The 23,057-nt window shown below is 40.2% G+C and overlaps 1 protein-coding gene across 3 annotated transcripts; it reads left to right on the top strand.

The window, feature by feature from the left end:
* Positions 13,818–20,818, top strand: THG1L (tRNA-histidine guanylyltransferase 1 like). 3 transcript variants are annotated; one of them, XM_005683229.3, is made up of 6 exons: positions 13,818–14,037; positions 14,854–15,030; positions 16,012–16,181; positions 16,982–17,070; positions 18,249–18,356; positions 19,390–20,814. In XM_005683229.3, exons 1-6 carry the CDS (start codon positions 13,847–13,849, stop codon positions 19,549–19,551), a joined length of 897 nt encoding a protein of 298 aa, XP_005683286.1. In that variant the 5' UTR covers positions 13,818–13,846; the 3' UTR covers positions 19,552–20,814. The 3 variants fall into 3 exon arrangements, with proteins under 3 accessions (XP_005683286.1, XP_017905596.1, XP_017905597.1); XM_018050107.1 differs by lacking the exon at positions 13,818–14,037 and having other exon boundaries at positions 16,016–16,181; positions 19,390–20,818; XM_018050108.1 differs by lacking the exon at positions 13,818–14,037 and having other exon boundaries at positions 14,964–15,030; positions 16,107–16,181; positions 19,390–20,818.

Genomic DNA, 23,057 nt, shown 5'->3' with positions numbered 1-23,057 from the left:
GGTCTTTTTCTCCTTTAATTTTGTCAAATTTTGCTTCACATATTTTGGGGCTCTCTTGTTAGTTTCCAGTATATTTGTAATTGTATCTTTTTGATGAACTGGCACTTTTGTCATTATGAAATGTCCCTCTCTGTCTCTAGTGATATTTTGGGAATTAAAATTCATTTTAGTATAAACTCTCCAGCTTTCTGTTTGCTTGGTATACCTTTTGCCATCCTATTACATTTGAAGTATTTTAAGCCAAGTATTTCTCCTTTAAACAGAATATGCTTTTTAATCCCATCTGATTGTTCTGCCTATTAGTTAGAGTTTTTAGTCCAGTACAATTTAATTATTGATATTCTTAGAGTTGTGTTTGTCATTTTGGAATTTGTTTTTTATGTGCTTTTGTTATTTGGCTTCTCCTATACTACTTTTCTTTGGTTATACAAATATTTTTTAGTTTACCATTTTAACAACTCTGAGGTTTAGTGTGTTCTATAAGAGTATATATGTGCGTACACACATGCACGCTCTTTGGATTACAGTATTCACCTTTAACCTATCACAGTCTTCTAGAGTCTTCCTATACTGACCTAATTCTGATAAAAATATCACATTTCACTAGTAGAGCTCCATCTCCTCCTTCCTTTATGATATTACTACTATATATATATTAAGGCTATATGTGTTATAAACCAAATGATAGAGTAATATATTTATTGCCTTAAACAAGCTTGTATTTTTCAAAGAAAATAAGAGAAGAGAAAAATTATGTAGTATTTTATATTTACCCACACATTTACTATTTCCCATGTTCTTCTTTCCGTCCCACAGGTACAAGTTATTGTCAAGCATCCTCTCCTTTAGTATTTTTTGGAAGACATATCTGCTCACAACATCTTCTATCATTTCTGTTTATCTGCAAATATATTTCACCTTTATCTTTGAAGACTAGTTTAATTGGATGTAGAACTCATGGCTGACTTTTCTTTTTTATTTCATCACTTTGAGTATGTCATTCCACTACCCTTTTGTTTCTGAGAAGTCAGCCAGTAATTAAATTTTTGTTTTTTCTTTACATAATGAGTCATTTTTCTTTTGTAGCTGTCACAATTTTCCCTTTGTTTTTGGATTTCAGGAGTTTGACTATAATAAACGTAGATGTACTTCTCTTTATTTTTATCCTCCTTGGAATTTGTTGAGATTCTTGGATCATCTGTTTTGTTTTCTCTTAAATCATATTTGGAAAAGTTTTAGCCATTATTTCTTCATGTATATTTTTCTACCCATTCACTTTGTCGTCTCCTTTGGGGACTCCCATTAACGCGTGTTGGGACCCTTATCGTTATCCTGTAAGTCTCTGATACTCGGTTCGTTTTTCTTCAGTACTTTTTATCTGTAATCTTTGGATTGGATCATTTCTGTTGATCCAGTCTAATCTTCAAACTCACAGATTCTTTCTTTGACATCTCAGTTCCACTATTGAGCTATCTAGTGAAATTTTAATTTCAATTGAAGTAATTTTAATTGAAGTATTGACATTTTAACTCTAGAATTTCACATTTAAATAACCTCTGTTTATTAAGATTTCCTACTTGTTTGTTATCATTTTTCTTTAATTCTTTGAACATATTCTTAATAGCTTCTTTGCAGTTTTTCCTACTAAATCCAGTATCTGAACCCATTTACAGTAAGTTTCTACTCACAGAAAATTGTCTTTTGATTTGCTAATTGGTCCAATAGACTCTTGTTCTCTTCTCTCATCTCTCATGCAAGGGTATCAATAATAATTGTCAAATAACATAAGATATTAATTTCAGTAGTTTGTTCCTTGACAGTTTATATAAGGCATAGTAGAAAGTGTTGTTTACTTATTTACTTAATGATGTAAATCTATCTGCCAGTAGTAATTTCCATCAGATTCCTTATAGTGTGCAGAACTTCACAATCTGTTTTTGGAGATGTAATTACGTAAGAAATGAGACGAAATCATACTGAATTTGTGTGAACCTTAAATCCAATGACTAGTGTCATAAGAAGAGGAGAGGATACAGAGAAGATGATGTAAAGATGGAGGCAGAGATTGGAGGGATGCATTTATGAGCCAAGAAATGCCAAGGATTGTTGAGAGCCATCAGTAGCTAGGAAGAGGTATTGAACAGATTTTCCTTCAGAGCTTCCAGAAGGAATCAGTCCTGATTTCAAAGTGCTAGTCTCCAGAACTGTGAAAGAATAAATATCTTGTTTTTAAGCCACTTAGTTTATGATATTTTGTTACAACAGTCTTTGGAAACTAACATATTCTCTTTTCTTAGTAGAGGATTTGTAACCGGGAGTTCTGGGATTGTTTCTTTTCTTTACTGCTAACATCCATTGATTAGGGCCTAGAGGAGAAATTCGGTTCACTAATTGATTTATTCATTGAACAAATATTTGCTGAACCCCCTAGTATGTGCTACATTCTCTAGTGAAGCCCTACCCTACAGTGTGCCTGTGTTTAAGGTTGGATCTCTAAGGAAGTAATTAAGGTTTAATGAGGTCATAATGGTGGGGTCCTAAACTGGTAGGATCAGTATCTTTATGACTCACCTCAAGAACACACTGAGAAAAGATCTTATGTGGACATAGTGGGATGACCATCTGCAAGGCAGGAAGAAAGCTCTCACCAGGAACCAACTCTAGTGGACCTTGATCTGGGACATTCAGCTTCCATAACTGTGAGAAAATAAATGTCTGTTGTTTAAGCAACCCAGCTTGTGGTATTTTGTTAGCCGCAGCCCAAGCAGATTAATACAAACAGGAATCAAATATCCATGGTAATTAGTGGAACAAGGTATTTTTGTCCTTAAAAAATTATGAAATGAGTGTGATTAACTTATCTTTTAGAAATTTTAAATTATAGGTGCCACTACATGCTAATTCTTAGAACAAAGAGAATGAACCAAGTGCTGTTTATGCGGGAAGATAGACTTTTGGGGGTGGAGGCTTTCATTCAATGCAGAAAATTGAGTTAATTATTTTCCACAGATCCAGCAGATTATTATTTTTGGTTTGTGCAAGACCTTGTATTAGTTTCCTATTGCTGTTGCAGCAAATCAATCACCATTATCTTACTCCAGAATATTTTCATCATCTCAAAAGTAAACCTCACACCCATTAGTAGTTACTCCCCATTCCCTTTTTCCCAGGCCCTAAAAACCACTGATCTACTTTCTGACCCTATGAAGTACAATTTTTTTTTTGTCTTTTTTTTTTTTTTTAATTTTAAAATCTTTAATTCTTACATGCATTCCCAAACATGAACCCCCCTTTTAAGTCTGGTCTGGTTCTGAACTCCTGAGTTCTGTATACTGTGAATCAAGCACTTTTTTACTTCTCCATTCCTCTAATGATGGACTCCTAGGGTGCCTCCACTGAGCTCTCTCCACAAGCAGCATTGTGGATATGCCCCCATAAACCTGTACAGCAGAGTCTCTGCAGAGCATTGCTGTATTCTAGGTATGCACATACAACTCTTCACTAACTATTGCTTTCCAAGGTGGCTATTTCATTCCACTTCAGACTCCTGACAGCAGTACATAAGGATTTCCTTTTTACAACTTCCTTACCAACACTTGGTTTTGTTCAATAAAATTTGCCCATCTTATCGGTGTATAGAAACATCCAACTGTTCTTTTAATTTGCACTTCTCTGATCTTTAGATAGGTTGATTATCTCTTCATAAACTTTTTAGTCTTTCAACTTTCCCATTACAGATGTGCAGTTAAAACCCTCTGCCACTTTATTATTGTGTTTTCCACTTTTTCCTTGTTGATCTGCAGGAGTCCCTTATTTATTACAGATATTCAAACATTGCAAATACCTTCTTCTTATCTGTGACTCATCTCATCTGTTCATTTGTCTCTGACATCGTCTGTTGAACAGAAATCCTTAACACAGTTGCATCCATTATTTTTTACCTTATATTTTATGCTTTTAGGTCTTGTTTAAGAAATACTTTTCCAGCTCAGATTTCTCAAAGAAATTCTCGTATATTTTCTTCCAGTAGTTATATAATTTTACCTTTTATATTTAAGTCTATAATGTTTATGGCATTTTATGTGATATAAAAATAGGTATCCAAGTTAATTTCATATAGTAATCTAGTTATACTGATACCATTTATTGGTTCATGTTTTCTCTGCTACTTTACCCTGTATCAAGTAGCCCTATGAAGAGATGACATGAGAGGTCTAAAGCTTCTTGCCAACAGTCATGTAAGTGAATCATACTTGAAGTAGATCCTCTAGCCCCAAACAATCCTTCAGATGACTATACATCCTGCTCACATCTTAATTACAACCTCATGAAAGACTGAGCTGAAAGAACCCAGCAAATCTACTGAATTCCTGACTTACAGAAACTATTTGAGATAATAAATATATATTATAGTTTTAGGCCATTAAGTTTTGGATAGTTTGTAACACAGCAAAGAATAACTGCTGCTGCTGCTGCTAAGTTGCTTCAGTCGTGTCTGACTCTGCGACCCCATAGATGGCAGCCCACCAGGCTCCTCTGTCCCTGGGATTCTCCAGGCAAGAATACTGGAGTGGGTTGCCATTTCCTTCTCCAATGTATGCGTGCATGCTAAGTCACTTCAGTCGTGTCTGACTCCATGCGACCCTATGGACAGCAGCCCACCAGGCTCCTCTGTCTACAGGAGTCTCTAGGCAAGAATACTGGAGTGGGTTGCCATTTCCTTCTCCAAAAGAATAACTAATACAGTTTTAATACTGAATAAAGAGTAAGTAGAGCTCTTTGGTCCCTATCATACAGTGCTCTGCAGTTTTTGTTTCATTGCTATCAGCAGAATCAAAGTAAGTGATGGCTTTTTAGTTTCAATGTTCCTAAAATAAAAATGTAAGATAGTTAATAAATGGAAAAGATGGAAAAAGAAAGAAGCTGAGGAAGGAACAAATATTTAAGACCCTTTACAGTGCCTACTATGTCCTTTATTATCTTGTTTTAATCAAAAGAGCATTTAGTCAGCTGGCAAAAATGTGGTTGTTGCATTTATATTATCTTCAACCTCCTACCACATATACTTGCTGTTAGCCAAAATGAGGAGACCAGAACACTGTTGGCTTTGATTTGGCTGAAGCCATAGGTCACAAAAAGGAATGAAGCAGATTTGGAAAATACTGTGAAGGAAATGCACTTGTTGACAGAAATGGAAGTAAAAATAATGTTTATTAAACACTTGCAATATGTTTTACTTTTTTGTTAAAGGAACACCAAAATTTCCTTTTCCTTTCCTTTTTTATTTTAGGAACATCAAAACTGAAAATCCATCACTTACTTTGATTCTTCTGATAGCAGTGAAACAGAAACTGCAGGGCACCATATGATAGACATGCTAACCCTAAACTGTTAGGGTAGGGACTTTGTCTTAATCAGTTCCTAGCACCTTCTATACTTTCTGGTTTAGAATGGTTGCTTAAGAAGTATGCAGTGAAGAAATAATAAATAAATGAATGGATAAATCTGTAAATCAATGTGATGATGTTATTAGGAGACAGTGTATAAAATGGTTAAGAGCATAATGTCAGGTATTACATTTCTGGCTTCCAATCCTAGCTGTACCACTTATTAGCTATGTGGCCTTGGGCAAGTCCCTTAATCTCTTTAAGGCTGTTTCCTCAGCTATGAAATGTGTATAATAACAGTATATACCTAAAAGAATTGTTGTGGGGATGTTAAATATTCTGTAAAAAAAAAAAGAGCTCAATATATAATTTCACAGCTAACAAATACTAAGATGTTAACCATTATTATTAGAGAAAAATAGGAAAAAGCCAGCAATGATTCCAAATTTTTAAGCCTGGTTAACTGGGAAAATAAAGGTAAGTTGAGCCAAAAGTCACTGTGAAAATGGAAAAGATGATGCTCATCTTCAGACATGGGTAAAACAAAGCCTAAATATAGTTAGAGAGTAAAGGTATGTTGGATATAGAGAGAGTTACTCTGTTTAGACTCTGATTTAATTGCAGTTACTCATCCTGAAATTCTATAATCACAGAATTGTATATAATAATTTAAAGAGGATATCTACCAGATTGCATCTATGATGAGTCAAATCTAAGGAGGTAGTAGTTTCTGAGATTCTGCCTGAAAATGTGTTCTCAAGTATTATCTTCAAAAATAAAATATTACAGAGAGAAAAGATTTCCTTAAATGGCGTAAATTCATGCAGTGTCAGTATGTGATGTGGTTCAGTCTCTAAAATCCCTTGACTCCTCCTCCCAAGTTGATTTCTTCACAGAAACAGAAGAAAACTATGCTGGAAATATTTAGAGGGAAAATTATGTGTATTAGTGTTCAACCACTTTTGTTCCCCAACTAGTCAGAACCAGTAATGAAAGTTAAGCATGGGGGTGGTGTATGGCTAAGATCAAAGTAGGAAGACCCTGAGCTCGCCTTCTGCTATGGGCACACTAAAGTTACAGCTATCTATGAGAGCAAATATCTGTGAGAAGGACATGAAGGCTAGCAGAAAATGTTTGCCACAACTGAAAATATGAAGAAGGAACCACAGTGAGATGGGTAGAAGGGGTGGAGTCGCAGTACAGTGAAAACCCATAACCGTGGGATGGGCAATCCACAAATGGGAGGAAACAATGATTACAGGATTCTCCCCAAGGAGCAAGGAATCTGAGGCCCACATCACTCTCTCCAACGCAGAAGTTTTGCACCAGGAAGATAAGAAGCCAGAGTGTCTCACTTTGAAGGCCAGTAGGGCTTGCATATTAAAGCATGTTAAAAAGCAGAGACATTACTTTGCCAACAAAAGTCCATCTAGTCAAAGCTATGGTTTTTTTCAGTGGTCATGTAAAGATGTGAGAGTTGGACTATAAAGAAAGCTGAAAGCTGAAGAATTGATGCTTCTGATGTTGGAGAAGACTCTTGAGAGTCCCTTGGACAGTTAGGAGATCCAACCAATCCATCCTAAAGGAAATCAGTCCTGAATATTCATTGGAAGGACTGATACTGAAGCTGAAACTCCAATATTTTGGCCACCTGATGCAAAAAACTGACTCATTAACCTGGTCGTTAATGAAACGACCCTGATGCTAGGAAAGTTTGAAGGCTGGAGAAGAAGGGGATGACAGAGGATGAGATGGTCGGATGGAATCACTGGCTCAATGGACACAAGTTTGAGTAAACTCCGGGAGTTGGTGATGGACAGGGAGACCTGGCATGCTGCCGTCCATGGGATCACAAAGAGTCGAACACAACTGAGTGACTGAACTGAACTGAACTGAAGGGCTTGCATACAGGAGAGCCAGGAGGCTGTAGGAAATAGATATTCTGCTCTTAAAGAGTGCACACAAAATTTCTCCTGCTCAGAATCCCATTACAGAGACAGCAGTTTTAAAAGGAGCCTTGGTCAGACCCACTTGCTGATCTCTGCAAATCTCGCAAAGGGACAACAGGCAGCTAGGACTCCCCCTGCAGACATAGTTACTGGTGGCAACCAATTTTGAGAATTTGTTCTGCCATAAGGACACTGGTTGGAGAAGGCGGTGACACCCCACTCCAGTACTCTTGCCTGGAAAATCCCATGGACGGAGGAGCCTGGTAGGCTGCAGTCCATGGGGTTGCTAAGAGTGGGGCACGACTGAGCGACTTCACTTTCACTTTTCACTTTCATGAATTGGAGAAGGAAATGGCAACCCACTCCAGTGTTCTTGCCTGGAGAATCCCGGGGACAGAGGAGCCTGGTGGGCTGCTGTCTTTGGGGTCGCACAGAGTCAGACACGGCTGAAGCGACTTAGCAGCAGCAGTAGCAGCAAGGACACTGGTGCTTGAAAGCACCATTTTGGAACATCATGCTAGTCTATTAGCACCAGGAATAACCTGCCCACAAACAGGCCAGCACCAGCTTGGTGCCCCAGGGTCCCGCAGCTGACCACTTTGGGGCCAGACCCTGCCCACCAATAAATCAGTAGCCACCTCATAAAGCAGGACCTGAGAGCCAGCCAGGATTGGGGCCACTCCCACTACAAAAAGGACCCATGCAGCCCACATAGGGGGCACCCCCAGAGCATATAGCTCTGATGGTCAGAAGGGAATGTACTGTTGGGCCCTCCAGGACATCTATTGCATAGGGTCACTTTTCCAAGAGCAGGAAACATAACCCACTTACCTAATACATGGAAATAAACAGAGAATTGGGCAAAATGAGTATACCCTTAATGAATTAAGACATCTAGAAACCTAATTTAAAAGGAACTTATTGGCTTAATCTCAACAAATATTTATTGATTGCTTCCCATCTGCCAGACACTGTTCTAGACAAGGGGGATACAGCTTTGAAAAATATTAAAGTTTATGATTTTCTGGAACTTAAAAGAGTCTAGGAGTATCACTATCTCCAGGCATGGTGCTCAATGTCATCAGAAATTATTTTCTCCATCTCTTGGATTTTTTCACTTTGTGTTGGCTAATTTGGAGGGAGGAGGGGCTCTTCCTACTTGAAGCTACATGGCCACCAGTGCAGCAACTCTAAAAGGAGGAGAGTCTCATTTTCACAGTCATTGAGCCAGTCTGTCTCATTGAACTGACTTGGTCTAGGTGCGTATCTCTAAGCCTGATTAGCCAGATTTCAGTTATTAGTGAGGCCACCACAAGCGTTTGTGCTGGTTGTTATTCACTGCAAAGAAAACAAGCAGAAGCTGAGGTTGTAGGGCATAGTTAGCACAGTTTTGCCTGGTACACAGCTATATCTCCTGGAAAAGAGTGCATTTCTCTAATTCATGTTGTGACACTATAGTGGTTTTAGTCAAGTGCTCACCCAGGAGCAAAAGTGGAATAGGGTTATCCCCATGCAAGCCAAATGGTCTGAGGGTGGGGAAAGGAGAGTTGGGGTGCCTTTGTCAAAAGAGAGTAAAAGGGATGCTGAGTATGCAAAAACAGCAGCTATCCACTTCATTCCTTTAAAACATAGAAAGGCAGGGTGGTAGAGTGGAGAAGACCTGGACTTGGCATCAAAAGGACTGGGTTCTAATTCTGGCTTTGGAAGCTATGGGATATTGGGCATATCATTTAACCAGTTCCCATAGAGTTTGTTTCATTTCTTATGAAATGGTGAAGTGAAGTGAAAGTCATTCAGTCATGTCCAGCTGTTTGGGATCCCATGAACTATACAGTCCATGGAATTCTCCAGGCCAGAATACTGGATTGGGTAGCCTTTCCCTTCTCCAGGGGATCTTCACAACCCAGGGATCGAACCCAGGTTTCCTGCATTGCGGGTGGATTCTTTACCAGCTGAGCCACCAAGGAAGCCCAAGAATACTGGAGTGGGTAGCCTATCCCTTCCCCAGTAAATCTTCCTGACCCAGGAATCAAACCAGGGTCTCTGTGTTGCAAGTGGATTCTTTACCAACTGAGCTACCAGGGAAGCCCTTATGAAATGGAGGGGATTATTTTTCCCCCTCAGACTCATTAAAAGGAAAAATGAGATAATAAATGAGAGTGTGGTTTGGGAATTATAAGTTTTTTACACCTGGAAGGTATTATTTTTTCTATTTTCCCAGTCAGTACCTTGCGCAGTGCCCTTACACATCGAAGGTTCCCATTAAGTATTTATCAATTGGCTGATCCATGACATGGAAACTCACATCACTCACGTACTTTTCTAAAACTTTATACAAGCAAAATGTTTTGGTGAACAACTCTAGAAACATACAGAGCAAGCAGTCTTTTGATCTCATTTTTCAGACCTCAATTTAAGTGCTACTTCCTCAGGGAAAACGTCACGGTTTATCCCCAGTCCCTCAATCAGGGCAGGGCCCCCAACCTGTTTCACAACACGTAATACAGTTCTAGTTTAACAGTTACTTGTGAAACTCGTGTTTAATATCTGTCTCCATCACTGGCCGTGAACTCCATCATGCAGGTTGTTGTTGTCTTGTTTAGTCACTAAGTTGTGTCTGACTGTTTTGCAACCCCAAGCACTGTAGCCTGCCAGGCTCCTTTGTCTATGGGGATTACCCAGGCAAGAATAGTGGAGTGGGTTGCCATTTCCTCCTCCAGGGGATCTTCCCAACCCAGGGATCAAACCCATGTCTCTTGCATTGGCAGGTAGAGTCTTTGCCACTGAGCTAACCAGGGAAGCCTCCACTGTGCAGGTAACGTGGCTATATTGTTTGCTGTTGCATCCTGTTGTGCATGGTACATAGTAGGAAATTAAGAAAGATTTGTTCAATGAATGAGTAAATTTGTGAGAGTGAGTGGAACAAGATCAAGTGAACTATGAAACATACATCTAACTTCTCCTTTCTGTTGTAATATTTTTTCCAAGCCCTCCAGTGACCACATTGTGGAACCTCTACTAAGAAGAGAAAGAATGAGTAGTTGACTAAACCTATCTCTTTAAGGACACACATCTCTTTAAGTCAATGACTATTCAGAAATGAAATCCATTAATTCTGACTTACGCAAGCTACATCTCAAAAATTCAGAATAAATGTATTACAGCAATTATAAGACCTGTAATCATTAATTTACTCTAGAGTAATCATTCTAAATCTTACACTGTGTATGTCCTGATATGTCCTAATGCTTCTATCTGCATCCAAACTACATCAGAACCAAACAGTTCATTCCTGGAAGAATATACGTAACTCCTAGCCAGAAATTTGATTAGAGTGTTTCAGAGCAGGGAAGGAGACTTTAGAGCCAAATTATTCCTTCTTAGCCAGCTCCACCCTAAATTTCATTTACATAATACAGCTCTTAGTAAAAATGAAATAAGTCAGCATCGGGGAAGACAAACTGAAATATGGCTTCCATACCAAAGGCAACTTTTCTTCTGTCAGTCTCAGTGAGTAAGTGATCTTCTAAATAATAGAATGTTTTAAAAAATAGACATCAGTGTCCAGTTAGTCTGGACAGTGTCCAGTTAGTCCAGTGTCACAAATGTTTTAATAAATAGACATCAGTGTCCAATTAAGTCTGGACAGTGTCCAGTTAGTCCAGTGTCACAAATATCTGTTGTGTGTGTGTAATATGTGTTGTGTGTTGTTGTGTGCAGAATTTTTTTAACTTTTAATTTTGTAAAATACACATAAAAATTTTACCATTTTAAGCATTTATAAGTATACAATTCAGTAGTGTTAAGTACATTCACATTGTTGTGCATCCAATCCCCAGAACTCTTCGTCTTACAAAACAGAAATTCTATACCCAGTTAACAACTCCCTTCCCCCACTGCCCCTGTCCCCTAGCAACCATCATTCTGTGTTCTGTCTCTATGAATCTGCCTTCTCTAAGTACTTCATTGAGTTTCCAGAATTGTACAGTATTTGTCTTTTTGTGAAAAGTGTCCCCTTCCTTGAAGCCCCAACGCAGGCCAGGCCTCTTAGTTGAAAGGGCTTGGAGTGGGAGGCCTGGGGTCTGCTCTTTCACTCTGCTCGCTCTCCAACAACCTGAAGTCAAGGTGGGAGACACAGTCTGGTTCTGAGATTCTCTGCATCACTCCCCTGTTTTCAAGGTTTGATTCCCATCGAGGGCTAGACTGGGGTATGGACTCAGCAGGTGCATTCTATGTAATTGGCCTGGTGGTGGAAAGTCCTCTCTTCCTGGGTTGGCTAAAATGGTGTGTGGGGCCATTTTAGCACCAGCCAGATCCTCCAAGGATTCCTTGAAGAGGAGAAGCCATAGCTCCCTTTGGCCCTTCTTGCTTTGTCTACCTCCAAGTCTTCTCCAGGAGGGGTGACTTTACTTGCCCAGGGGCCTCAGAGGCAACTACTGGCTCCTGCCTCCCACCAACCTCTGAGAGCCTTCTGATGGGACTAATAATGAATGACCTTTTCCAGGCCCCAAAGGTTGAAGGGGACCATAGTGAGGTATCCCCATCCTTTCCTCAGGTACCCCACATTACCGCTCCTTCTCATCTTGTGGGCTAGGCTGCTCCAGAAACCTCCAAGTGGTTTGATATGATTTCAGATCCACTTGTTTATCACTAAAGTGAAGTTGTTTAAATGCACTTGTTTATGGCAAAGACAAAATACAAAGTTTTTTTTTTTAAGAAATAAAGCAGTTTTTCTTAATGAAGTAAAGTTGTATCAGGATGTCATTATCTCATCTGTTGTGATCAAGAAGCAGTCAATAGCTCAGCTGTTGAGGGGGCCCCACTTGGGACTTATTAATAAAAATAAACTAAAAAGCAACTATTGTGAGAAAAATATAGACAGTAAGTACCTAGAGTTTGTCAGGATTTTCCAAGAGTTTCCACCTGGGCATGGTGACTCTTTACTGACCTAAACAACTCTCTGAAGACGCTGGGGCATTATGTTCCTGCTGGGGTAAAAGTGACTCTTTTACCACAGTGGTGAAAGCTATGCAGCAACCCCACAAAGACCACTTTGCCCCTCAACACAGCTTCATTCCCTAACAACATGCTCTATAAGCATCAGGGACTTCTTACTTCCCTTTAGCTACCGGCTAGACATCAGCTTGTGGTTAGCTAAGCCAACTCTCTTGAGGACCAACCTCATAGGAAAGATACACCTCAACTGAATTTGGACTTTATCTCTCCTATCTCCCCTTGCCTGGAACAACAGTGTAATCAATCTATCATTTACAGTAGGTTATTTCTTTATTGGCTTATTAAGAGACACATCCTGTATGATATTGGCTTGTGAAATTATAATTCTCAGTGAACCTATAGTAGATAAAAATAAGCAACAATTTCAGTCTCGAGCATAATCTGCCTCAAAAGACATCTCTATCTCTCTGTCCATCTCTATCTCAGTATCTTCCTGAATGGGTACACAAGAAATTGGTAACACTAGTTGCTGAAAGTACAGAGTTAGGGGTCAGTGAGAGATTTACTTTTCACTATTTATCTTCTTATATTGTTTGAATAGTATTTTCTTAGGGGATATATATGCAATGAATTCCAAAACGCTTTATAAATCATACAGCATTCTACAGTTATTAGGGTTTTATTGTTACTAGTATTTACTGAGGCTTCCCAGGTGACACTAGTGGTAAAGAACCTGCCTGCCAATGCAGGAAAGAAAAGAGACCCAAGGGTTCATTCCATCCCTGGGTTGGGAAGATTCCTCCAGAGGAGGGCATGGGAATCTACTCCAGTTTTCTTGCCTGGAGCATCCCATGGACAGAGGAGCCTGGTGGGCTACAGTCCATAGGGTCACAAGGAGTTGTACAGGACTGAAGCAACTTGACACGCTGGCAAGCACCAGCAACAACATCTCAGACATTTAGCCTTTGTGAAAATTTGAAAGAGTTAACTTAGTACTACATATGTTAGAATATGAGGCCGTTTTTCTCTTTTTAAAGTCACCCTTTGGCATATTTAATGACGTTGGAAAAATACTCAAGGTGAAAAATATAAAAATTGTCCAAGTGTCTGATTCCAATTTTGTGTGTTCCCTGTGTAAACATAATATATAAAAAGAGACCGGAAAGAACCATCCACAATGCTCTGGCGGGGAGAAGGGAGACATCGTGTTAATTTTCTTAATTATATTTTCCAATATATACCACGTTTTCTATAGCAAATTAACAAATGCTATTTGGAAAGAAAAAAAAATCACCATTAAACCTTAAAACTTGGCCAGAAATGAATTTTTTTAATTTCGTGAGAATGGCTTATTGCAGACCGAGAGGACATTCCGCAGCAATCAAAAATAGTGCTAAGGGAAGACTGAAACCGTCCTTCCAGGCCCGGAAGTGCATTACGAACTACAAGGAGAGGCAAGCGAGATGCTGGCCTCCACTACGGCTAGAGCGACCACGAAAAGACACAGGAACTTCCGGGGCGGAGCTCTCTGTTCCTTTCCCTACCTTGGGGGAAATGTGGGTTGCTGGCACATTCAAAGTTCGCGATTGCTTGGCTGCTACTTCCGTCACTCTGAGACGGTGCTTGAAATTGGGAGCGACCATGGCAAAGAGCAAATTCGAGTACGTGCGGGACTTCGAGGCTGACGACACATGCCTGCCCCACTGCTGGGTGGTGGTACGGCTGGACGGCAGGAATTTCCATCGGTGAGCGAGCTCGGCCCGGGGTGCGTGCTTCGCAGGCGTTTCCGGTGAACGCGGCCCCTCCGTAGCCACCCGCAGCTCGTGGTTACCGTGGTAACGCGGCAGCCGACGACTGCGCGGCTTTAAGCATCACACTATGTGCTGGCTACAACTGGCTTGAACTCGAGTAGTCTGGAGTAGTTAAAAATGAGACAGGGTGCTCCCCTGGTGAGGAGCTGGCCTGAGGTGTCCATTGCCAAGGCTTTGGTGGAAGAAGTCACGCTTGGGCGCATTATTTCAGTTCTTCAACCGATGGCCAAACTGGTTATTAGGTATCTTTGAGGGCTTGCTGTGGACAGCGCTATACAGAGCATATTCTTGTTTCATTATAAGTAACAGGGCACATGGACTGGATTCAGGAGGGAAAAAGTCAGAAAAAAACAAAGTAATAGAAAGATGGGAATTTCTTTAAAAATGCTACTTAGGTAATGATTACTGTAGTTAAAATTTATTGAGCAGTCCAAGGAGCCAGGCATAGTTACGTTTGTTACCTCCTTCTAACCTGCAGGACAATCCTATGAAGTAAATTTATCCCTATTTCACAGAAAAGGGAATGGAGGATTAGTATATATGTTCCTTTTCCTCAGTTTATCAGAGCTAAAAAAAAAAAAAAAAAACCTGGAGTTCTTAACGAAATGGATTGGGTTGTGGCTCCTGGAATGTTTGAACTCACAGCCCTATTACACTGTCTTCCTTTATGAACAGCCTGTTTAATCTGTGTATTAATGACAAGCTCTCTTGCAGCCATGCCCTTTTCACTTTTCTTTTTCCCATTTGAAGGTTTGCTGAGAAACACAGCTTTATAAAACCTAATGACAGCCGTGCTCTTCATCTAATGACCAAATGTGCCCAAACTGTAATGAACGAGCTGGAGGATATTGTGATTGCATATGGACAGAGTGATGAGTACAGCTTTGTGTTCAAGCGAAAAAGCAATTGGTTTAAAAGAAGAGCCAGGTAATTCTGTGGCCTAGCTCCTTCAGAAAATTTCCTACCAGCAGCTGGCTTCTGCTTGGGCTTCCCTGGTGGCTCAACTGGTAAAGAATCTGCCTGCAATGTGTGAGACCTGGGTTCGATACCTGGGTTGGAAAGATCTCCTGGAAAAGGGAAAGGCGGCTGCTGCTGCTGCTGCTGCTGCTGCTGCTGCTGCTGCTGCTGCTGCTGCTGCTGCTGCTGCTGCTGCTGCTGCTGTGTCGCTTCAGTCGTGTCCGACTCCAGTATTCTGGCCTGGAGAATTCCTTGGACTATATAGTCCATGAGGTGGCAAAGAGTCGGACAGGACTGAGTGACTTTATCTTAATCATAAACTTGCAGACTGTAGTATTTGCAACTGCAGAATGTGTGTATGTGTGTATATGTCTATATATGTATATATGCACACTCACACACACTGATACACTGATAATATGTATAGAAGTTGACTGTTGTACTTCCATCTGTTATTCAGGCATTCTGTATGCTGCTTCCATTTCATATCACCTTAGCTTCTAAACTGAACATTAAAACTAGAAGCAGAAACTAAACGTTTAGGTAAGGAGGATCTCAGTACAAATTAGACAAATCTCATATTTAATTTAGCAGTATGTTGAAACTTTCACAGAAAACAGGTCATGTAATGAATTGGTGTGTTTTTAAAACAGTGGTATCCCTCCTCCCAAGACTTGAAGAAAATCCTCTTGAACCATCAATTCACATCACATCCTATAGAAAAACATTTAATAATAGTAAACTACTTTATAGGACTAGAAAGAGAGGCAGGCTGCATTTTAAATATATAACAAATATTAAAATAGTTTTTCTTGACTCAGTTTATATTATCTCTTGGCTCTCTGGACAGTTTGTGTTATCACTGTGTTGCACCCACAGACCCTGTCATGGCCTTGAATTAATATCATGTATTTTCCTTTTTCTTGCTCCACCCAACCTGCCTTCTGCAAGTAAGTTTATGACTCACGTGGTTTCCCAGTTCGCCTCCAGCTATGTGTTTTATTGGCGGGATTACTTTGAGGACCAGCCCCTTCTGTATCCCCCAGGCTTTGATGGAAGAGTCGTGGTGTATCCTAGCAACCAGACTCTAAAGGACTATCTCAGCTGGCGGCAAGCAGATTGTAAGTGAAACCAAATAAACAGATGTATTGATAGTTACATCACTAATTCGTTATATTAGAGGTGATGCTCTGAATAGTTTTGGCTCATGTGTACTTTGTTTGGAATGCAGTATTTTAGGTTTTTAAAATTAGTTGAAAATACTTGAAATATTGGGTATTTTTGTGTAAATATTCCTTATTTTTAGCTTTTTTTTTTTAATCAGAAGATCTGGCAATACCAAGTCTGTATTTCCACTTAGTATTGGTCAGACCCTGTATAGTGACTTCTGCCTTTATACACACACACGCACACACACACACACACGCATACACATGTGCATGTACACAGGAGCCAGTGTGCCTCAGCCTCTACTTCGCTGTTGTTCCTCTGGGGTCACCTACTCTGCTTTCCACACTTAGGTTCATGCTGGCTTTAGTGGGTATTTGAGTTGTGACCCTCCCTTACATGATGAAATATTTGTGAGACTTTTACTCATTTAATGTGTCTTGATTTTTCCAGAAGAATTGGAAAAGAGGTGGGAATAATAACAAATCAAATTATTTGATTAATGTACAAGTTAGCTTAATGTACAAGTTAACAGACTTGTGTGAAGCACAGCTGAAATGACAGGATAAAACTGTTAGAAAAGTTTTCTGCTTCCCTGTGTGTTCCCTGTGTGTGACTTTTGGCAGGTAACTAAATGTTTCTGAGGTTTCTCTACTTTAAAGAGGAGAGAAATTGGGCTCTATTACTCTTTGAAGGGTGAATATTAAAAAAAGATTCTACATCCCTACACAGTGTTACTCTGTTTTCCTTACAGGTCACATCAATAATCTTTATAATACAGTGTTCTGGGCACTTGTACAGCAGTCTGGCTTAACACCATTACAAGCCCAAGAGAGATTACAGGTATGTGGATCTTACTGCATTAAGACTTCAGGGGGGACAGTTTATGATCTCTCGTGACATTTTGCCTTCTTTTTAAGCTCTTATGTTTTTACAGCTTTGTTTTGAAAAGTTCCAAAGATCACACTAGTAGCAGCTCTGCTGCTTGCTTGCTTTGTGCCTGTGGGTAAGTTGTAACCACTCCCTGAGCCTCAGTGTCCTCTGCTGGAAAATGGAATTAATGGCTCTACACTCCCACATGGTAATGCTTGGCTGGAGCTGCATATTGGCTGCCCTCTATACAGGGCACAGGCTCGTCTTTTCTGTCAGCCCCACCTGGCTGCTTCATCATTGTCATTCCCTGCTGGGGACCTGGAGTTTGGGATTAGGACTCTTGTATATCATTAAGACCTCAGACTCTGGGGAGTCAAATAATTGTACTCAGATGTTTTTGTTTAATTTTACCTCTCTGCCCTAGTTTGTATAGGTAAAATGTGGAAAATAATAGTTCCTACCTTACAGGTTTATAGTGAGAATTTTAAGTGGCATGATGCATGTAAAACGCACGTAGACTAGTACAAAGCACACTATAAGTAACTAATAAATACTTTTATTATTCGATGCTACTTGCAGGTAAACTGTGAAATGAGATGTGTTGTAATAACTCCTAATACAATCAATGCCTGGTACTCAGTAAATGGTTGTCATTATTAACAACAGTGATAAAGATGGGTAGCAATAATAGGAAGACTGGTAGATGTAGCCAGAGTTTGGAAGCGCTGAATTTAGATTTTGATTCTTATTCTTAAGTATAAGAGCACCGTTGGCCTTGGAAAATTTATATAATCTTTCTAAGCTTCTGAGCTCTCATCTGTAAAATGGAGATGGTTATGAGGGTCAAATAAAATATTCAAGCTATCCAGTACAGAATCAGTACTCTTAACTATTAGTGCCTCTCACTCCATCACACAGTAGTGATTGGTGAAGCCAGTTACTTGCTACAGAAGAGACCTTTATGGATTTTTGTATTTAAATAAGATTTGAGCTGCTCTTAAAACTCGTTAATACCTATGTGATGTTTGTTGAATTGCTTCCACTTCTTGATTTGTTGCTAGAAGTTTAGATAGAGAGTGGAATGGATAGGTGGGGCTAGGGAGAGAAGAGACCTACAAAGCTTTTTATATTTGTTTTTATTTCTTCAGGGAACTCTTGCAGCAGACAAGAATGAGATTTTATTTTCTGAATTCAACATCAACTACAATAATGAGCCACTGATGTATAGGAAGGGGACTGTGTTGATATGGCAGAAGGTAATGCTGTTATGTCTAAGGGAAAACAAAGGTCAGAAAGAAAGCCTGTGCCCAACCCACGCTTTGTCTTGCCTGCTGCCTGCGTGCTGATGTAACTCCAGTCATTAGCACAGATTAGACCCTTTTCAAAACGAGATGCTACAGATTATTATTATGGATGCTTGCTTTGTCAGTTCGTCAGGCAAGTTTGTGATCTGGACTCCTCCCTTCTATAAGTAGAATTGCAGAATCTTAGAATTGTTTTTTGTGTGTGTCATAAGTTCTCCCCAGATCAAATCAAACCCCTTTAACAGGTATAGTGCCGATAAGAGAATTTTTGCATCCAAAGAACATTTAAAAAAATCCCACGCTGGACCATTAAATGGCCCACCCATCCCATGAGAACTATAATTTGAGGAACTGATGTTGTATGTGAAGGTTCTGTCCCTTACAGAATGTTCGAGAGATTCTCTAGACAGTCATAGTTAAGTTAATATTCTGTCTCCTTTCATCTAAATCCTTAATTCTACCAATATTTTCTCTCTGATCCAGCTCCTGGGCATAATGATGTCTCTAAATTTATTTCCTTCTGCCTAAAGTATTTTTTTCTGAATTGAATGTTTTTAAGTATTAAGGGAGTAAGTATCCTAAGAGCTCAGGATCTCACTGGCAACTTCAGCTCTTTTATTAGTATTTTTAAAGTATTTGTTCTTTGGACCCGCAGGTGGAAAAGCAGAAATATCTTTAATTCTATGGTTATTGCTAACAAGGAACAAAGAGTCCCTTCTGTGTTCCTAAGATCTCCTCTCAGAATAGAGCAGCATAACTGTTTAAAAAGTGTTTTTAGTTGTAAAGAAATTCAGGTATGGTAAGATATGTATCTGTCTGAAAATATATATTTGTCAGAGGTACTGGGTTGGCTAAAAGTTTATTTGGGTTTTTTGGAAAACCCAAATGGATGTTTTGGCCAACCAAATATATAGCCCACTTCTCCATCTTCTGTCCCAAAGCCACTCTCTAGTTAACAATGTCAATATTTTAACTTTACCTATAGGTGGAGGAAATCACAACAAAAGAAGTTAAGCTGCCAGCAGAAATGGAAGGAAAAAAGATGGCGGTGACCCGGACCAGGACTATGGCGGTGCCCTTACATTGCAATATCATTGGGGATGCTTTCTGGAAGGAACATCCAGAGATCCTGGATGAAGACAGCTGACCCTTTGCTTTTCAGTCCTGGCGTGCTTAACCATCTCGGCCCCAAGTCTCCTGGCCTTTGGTGGCCCTAGCATCTGTGCCCCACAGAAGTGTCCCAGGAGTGGCATGACTCTGGTTGGGAGGGGAGCGGAGAGAAAAGGGGTGGATGTGGGTGGTGTATCTTGTTCTGCTTTAAGTGGAACACCTATTTTGCAGTGTTCAAACGTGGTTCCTTTGGTAGAAGTACATTTAAAGAAAAAATTTTGGTACTCTTTTTATAAAGCAAGAACTATGTTATGCCTTGTAGATGAATCATTTTTAGACTGTGGCATGGGTCTTACAAAAACCTGTCAAGCTTATTTCACCTCTGCTAGAAGATGAGTCCAAACTTTACTGTCGCCTGCTCTTTCTTTACCATAGAATCCAGTGACCTTGGTAACCTCACCTTTCCCACCCACCTAATTGCATTCATCTTTGGCAGACCTGAACTAGTATAGGTTGATGCCCGTGCCTCTGAATGCAGGGATTCCAGGGCAAACTCAGGGCTTTGTGCCATTATCCAAGTTGGCAACCTGGGCTGAACTAACGAGTTGTAGCTTGGGTGTCCTTGCATAAATATTGTGTGGACTGATTTTGTGGAGTTGTCAGCATGACCCTCCTCTAAACAGAAGTTACATGTCTATATGGGAGAAGGAAAATGTGAGATTGAATGAGCCAGGAGGAAGATACTCTCTGTCGTCTTGGCACTTCAGTTTTGAAAGTCACCTTCCTGTTGGACTTCCTGAAAAAGATTCTCAGGTAGCCTCTGTATACTAAAACAGTGACGTCTGACTTGGAGAGCAGCGGGACCAACACTCATCTTTGGGTCACAGGTAGTAGAGGAGCCCTAGGGGTTCTACCTGCTGATGTGGAGTTGGGCGAGGAGCCACAGGAACTGCATGTTGCTCGTGGCCTCTGAAGTGAGCAGGCAGTGGGGGTAGGTGCTTGAGAACTCACATTTCCTTTTATGTTCATATTTTAAAGGAAAAAGATTAATTTGGCTCTATAAAGAATTAATTAAAAGCCCACATCACAGTGCCTGGTCTTACACTGTAGAATTTACAGCCAAGAAAATGTATTTTTGAAAGAGCGATGGCTGGTCTCATCTCACTAATTGACACCCCATCTGTTGATGCCTTTTTTTCCCTCCCTGTTCTCACTCCACAGGAATAGGAGACATGGCTTACAGTTGGTAATTGATAAAATTTCTTTGAGAAGAAAAAAAATAAAGGTTTCAACTCCCTTGGCCTAATTTTTCTTTTTTTTCATACAAATGCAGTATATGAGTCCAACTTTCATGTGTGAACATCCTTACATAAGCCAGGCTCACATCCCTTCATCACAGTGGTGGTTCACAGACTACTGGATACAAAAATTTACTTGAAATGCTCTTTTAAAATGCCAGTTCCAAGCTCTCTCCTCATGAAGAGTTTGGGATTCAAAGACTTGATGGGTGTGGTCAATATACCACACTTTGGGTAACTAGTCTATACCAAAACCTAGACTTGTACATCTAGATACACTGATAGGCCAAGTAAGGCAGTAAGAATGTAGCTCTTGATTGGCAAACATAATGGTAAACAAATTAGAGCATTCTATATCAAAACAAGTATAGATAAGTAGGTGTTTGTACAAATTTTTAAGACAGCCACCCAAGAAAGTTTTGTGTTTCCTGTGGGTGTTCTGTGATACAACAAAGGTATCACTTGATTTTGTTATAAGATAGGAGGACATGTGCTTGCTGGTCGAATTGCCTGCAGTTTGCAGGAGTGAGGTTTGTCTTGGGGAGGGTGGTTTTGAGCAAACGAATATCCTGGGTTTAATGTTTATGCTGTGATCATACCTATTGAGTTAAGTAATGCTGTCAGAAGCAGTGTTGGATGGGATTTCCCTGGCTGTCCAGTGGTTAAGACTCTGGGTTCCCAGTGCAGAGGCCATGTGTTTGATCTTGCATGCCACATGGCCTCCCCCCTCCCCTGCCCCAAGTACTGCTTTGTCATCTTTATTTTGCAGTATGTCTTTATTCTAAAGTATACTTCACAGTTGTATATTAATTTTCATCCTCTCTTGAGACTAGTATTTTCTTGGGCTTCCTTTCCAAAGCTTAAGGAAACTTCAAAATAGACACAGAAGCCATTAGTATAGAATTAATGCCAGTGGATTGCAGTTTGGGAGAGTGGTGACAGGAGTGATTCGTGTGATGTCTAGGTGACTGGAAACATCTTGGTTCTACTGGTTGAGGGGGTAGTATCTGGGCCTTTGATGTAGACTACACTATTATTTTAACATCGAGAAACAAAAAAGTGTCTGCTAAACAGAGGCTCTAAAGTACAGCCAGGTTTTATAAATATGCCATCCCAGTTGTGGGATCCTCCTTTCCTCCAGGTGCTTAGCAATACTTAGAAGATCAAGGATGGTGAATTTTCTTTAATACTAGCATCTGTCTGGTTTGTGTGTAAATTTCTTTTTGCCTAGGTATAAGAAATGCAGTCCTAGGGTCCACTCATAATCCTTCACTTTCATTGTACACTTAATGTTAACATTTGTAGAGCATTTATTACGCCCCATATGCATATCTTTGGTTCTTCAGACAGTTCCTTGAAACAGTTTCTAGCAAAGAGTCAGACAGGACTGAGCGACTGAACTGAACTAATAGTATCTCAAAAGAGAATGGAAAGCTCAGAGAAGCTAAATAGTTGGAGCCCAGGCGTCTGAACTCCAGTGATGCTCAGCATAAGCGCAAATTGGGACATTCCTTGCCCTCTTCCTGGGCTTCCCTGATAGTTCAGTCACTCAGTCGTGTCCAACTCTTTGCGACCGCATGAATCACAGCACGCCAGGCCTCCCTGTCCATCACCATCTCCTGGAGTTCACTCAGACTCACATCCATCGAGTCAGTGATGCCATCCAGCCATTTCATCCTCTGTGGTCCCCTTCTTCTGCCCCCAATCCCTCCCAGCAACAAGGTCTTTTCCAATGTGTCAACTCTTCGCATGAGGTGGCCAAAGTACTGGAGCTTCAGCTTTAGCATCATTCCTTCCAAAGAACTCCCAGGGCTGATCTCCTTGCAGTCCAAGGGACTCTCAAGAGTCTTCTCCAACACCACAGTTCAAAAGCATCAATTCTTCGGCGCTCAGCCTTCTTCACAGTCCAACTCTCACATCCATACATGACCACTGGAAAAGCCATAGCCTTGACTAGACGGACCTTAGTCGGCAAAGTAATGTCTCTGCTTTTGAATATACTATCTAGGTTGGTCATAACTTTCCTTCCAAGGAGTAAGCGTCTTTTAATTTCATGGTTGCAATCACCATCTGCAGTGATTTTGGAGCCCCCCAAAATAAAGTCTGACACTGTTTCCACTGTTTCCCCATCTATTTGCCATGAAGTGATGGGACCGGATGCCATGATCTTCGTTTTCTGAATGTTGAGCTTTAAACCAACTTTTTCCCTCTCCTCTTTCACTTTCATCAAGAGGCTTTTTTAGCT

The sequence above is a fragment of the Capra hircus genome, chromosome 7, assembly GCF_001704415.2.
Source record: "Capra hircus breed San Clemente chromosome 7, ASM170441v1, whole genome shotgun sequence".
Taxonomy (NCBI): Eukaryota; Metazoa; Chordata; class Mammalia; order Artiodactyla; family Bovidae; genus Capra; species Capra hircus.
The sequence above is the reverse complement of the archived record's forward strand: the minus strand, read 5'-3'. Positions and strand labels throughout refer to the sequence as shown.

Coding starts and splice junctions, on each gene's coding strand:
- THG1L (XM_005683229.3), top strand. CDS start 13,847: ATGTGGGTTGCTGGCACATTCAAAGTTCGCGATTGCTTGGCTGCTACT. Junction 14,038..14,853: donor GACGGCAGGAATTTCCATCG/GTGAGCGAGCTC, acceptor TCCCATTTGAAG/GTTTGCTGAGAAACACAGCT. Junction 17,071..18,248: donor AAGCCCAAGAGAGATTACAG/GTATGTGGATCT, acceptor TTATTTCTTCAG/GGAACTCTTGCAGCAGACAA.